Here is a 2107-nt window from a genome sequence, read left to right on the forward strand (position 1 = left end):
CACACTCCCCATACCACACACAGACACAAACATTTGCCTGGCTCGCATGGGCCAGGATGAGGATTCCATTTGAACCTGGGAGGAGCCACGTGACCAGGCTTTCTCAGCAGCCTCCACTGGTGTCGGAAGGAACAGGGCATTTGGTTATCGCCGGTCTGCTTTTCCAGGACTAGCATCCACAGAAGATGGGGTCCACTGCCAACCTGTGAAGATGCAGGAGGTGAGCCCCTCATTCCGGAGCCAGAGCACGTGGCCGGCTTCCTCCTCCCATCTTCAACCTGGGCTAATGACAGCTGGCAGATGCTTGGCCATGATGACAGGTGCTTGTCGAAGATGTATTTTTACCCTCTGGACAAACGGCAGTTGGCAGGAGTGGGGCATTTTTATGAGTTGAGGTACTCAGGGCTGGAAAATAAACAGCCAGTTAATGAGCTGGTCTTATGGAAACTGGCATAAATAATAACAAAGAAAGCATCCTGTCCCTCCTGCGTGGGTGAGGGGATATAAAAGCTGCAGCTGGCTGGCCTCTGTCAGTCTTGGGGAACTCTGGCTGCGTTACTGACCTGAGAGCTGACCGGCTGGGATCATGGGGTGCTGCCCTGGGGACTGCTTCACCTGCTGCACTCAGGAGCAAAACTGCTGTGAAGAGTGCTGCTGTCAGCCGGCCTGCTGCGGCTGTTGCGGCTCCTGCTGTGGCTGTGGGGGCTCTGGCTGCGGGGGCTCTGGCTGCGGGGGTGGCTGCTGTGGATCGTCCTGCTGTGGATCTGGCTGCGGGGGTGGAGGCTGTGGAGGCTGCGGAGGCTGTGGAGGTGGCTGCTGCGGGTCCAGTTGCTGTGGGTCCAGCTGCTGCGGGTGCTGTGCACCTGTGTGCTGCCAGCCCACACCTGTATGCGACACAAAATGAAGACCTCTCCCTCCACCACTGATGCGGTCCCATCAAAAGCCTCCATCTGCTCCAGGGGGACAGCCCCTTGTGTCCAGAACCTTCCATGCCCCCAAGACCATGTCTTGCCTTTTGTGTGATTTGTAGAGGAGGGCTTGTTCTCCAATGCCTGCCCTGGTCTTTCAAGGTACTGAGAAGAAAAGGCATACTCTGATGAGACGTTAAAACTGGGTCACAACAAAGTGATCCCTAAGCTCAAGGGTGAATCCCCATGACTTTATTTATTCACATGAAGTTCACTCTCTTGTACTATAAGGCATCCTCTTCTCCAAGGTGTCTTTGGGACCGATCCCCTGCCCTGGCTTTCTGCTGCCTTTGAGATGCAAAAGAGCCCACCTTCTTTGTGAGCCTCTTAATAAATTTGAGCATGCTGGCATAACCTAATTAGTTCTCTTGCCTCTTCCTTGACCTCCCTGCTGAGGACTGGGTTAGAAAAATTTATTCTGGCATCTGCATTAGGGTTTTTGAAATGTGATTTTTGGATCACCTGCATTGGAATCACCTGGGGGCTTGTTAAAACTGGAGATTCCGAGGCCCTCCCTAAGACATACAGAATCAGAATCCACCAGAGTGTGGCCTGGGAATCTGTGTTTTTAACAAGAACCTCAGATAATTCTTATACTGAAGTTTGAGAATCATAGATCTACACGGAAGCTTCCATGTGCTACATGAGATTCACTTGAAAAGCTTTTAAAAATATAGATCCTTGGGTTTTATCACTGGAGATTTTACCCATTAGCTCTAGGGCCTAGAGTGCCCTGGACCTGCATTTTGAAAAGCTCCTGGGTGAGCACTGATGCTGGCCAAATTTAATGGTAACTGAGGGGCATGGCTTTCTTCTGCACTACAGTTCTCCTAGGATGGTTCTGCTGGAGGGCTTCAGGCTTGATCAGAACTTTTTGGCAAAGTTGGAGAGGAGGCTTTGCTAAAACAAGATTGGTTCTGAATGGAAAGAGTTTCTTTCTTTTTAACATTTTTGTTTATTTATTTATTTTTTCTTATGCTTTAAGTTCTGGGGTACATGTGCAGAACATGCAGGCTTGTTACATAGGTATACACGTGCCATGGTGGTTTGCTGCATCCATCACCCCGTCATCTACATTAGGTATTTCTCCTAATGCTATTTCTCTCCTGACCCCTCAACCCCCTGCTATCCCTCTCCTA

At 50.4% G+C, this 2107-nt stretch overlaps 1 protein-coding gene across 1 annotated transcript; it reads left to right on the forward strand.

Annotated features, from left to right (window-relative positions):
- Positions 1 to 532: 532 nt before the first annotated feature.
- On the forward strand, positions 533 to 1327 carry KRTAP17-1 (keratin associated protein 17-1). Its single transcript, XM_008997564.4, has one exon. It carries the CDS (start codon positions 587 to 589, stop codon positions 902 to 904), a length of 318 nt encoding a protein of 105 aa, XP_008995812.1. The 5' UTR covers positions 533 to 586; the 3' UTR covers positions 905 to 1327.
- The last annotated feature ends 780 nt before the right edge of the window (positions 1328 to 2107 follow it).

The sequence above is a fragment of the Callithrix jacchus genome, chromosome 5 (assembly GCF_049354715.1).
Source record: "Callithrix jacchus isolate 240 chromosome 5, calJac240_pri, whole genome shotgun sequence".
NCBI lineage: Eukaryota > Metazoa > Chordata > Mammalia > Primates > Cebidae > Callithrix > Callithrix jacchus.

What these genes read in the sequence shown, in the direction of transcription:
- KRTAP17-1 (XM_008997564.4), top strand. Translation starts at nt 587, where the DNA reads ATGGGGTGCTGCCCTGGGGACTGCTTCACCTGCTGCACTCAGGAGCAA.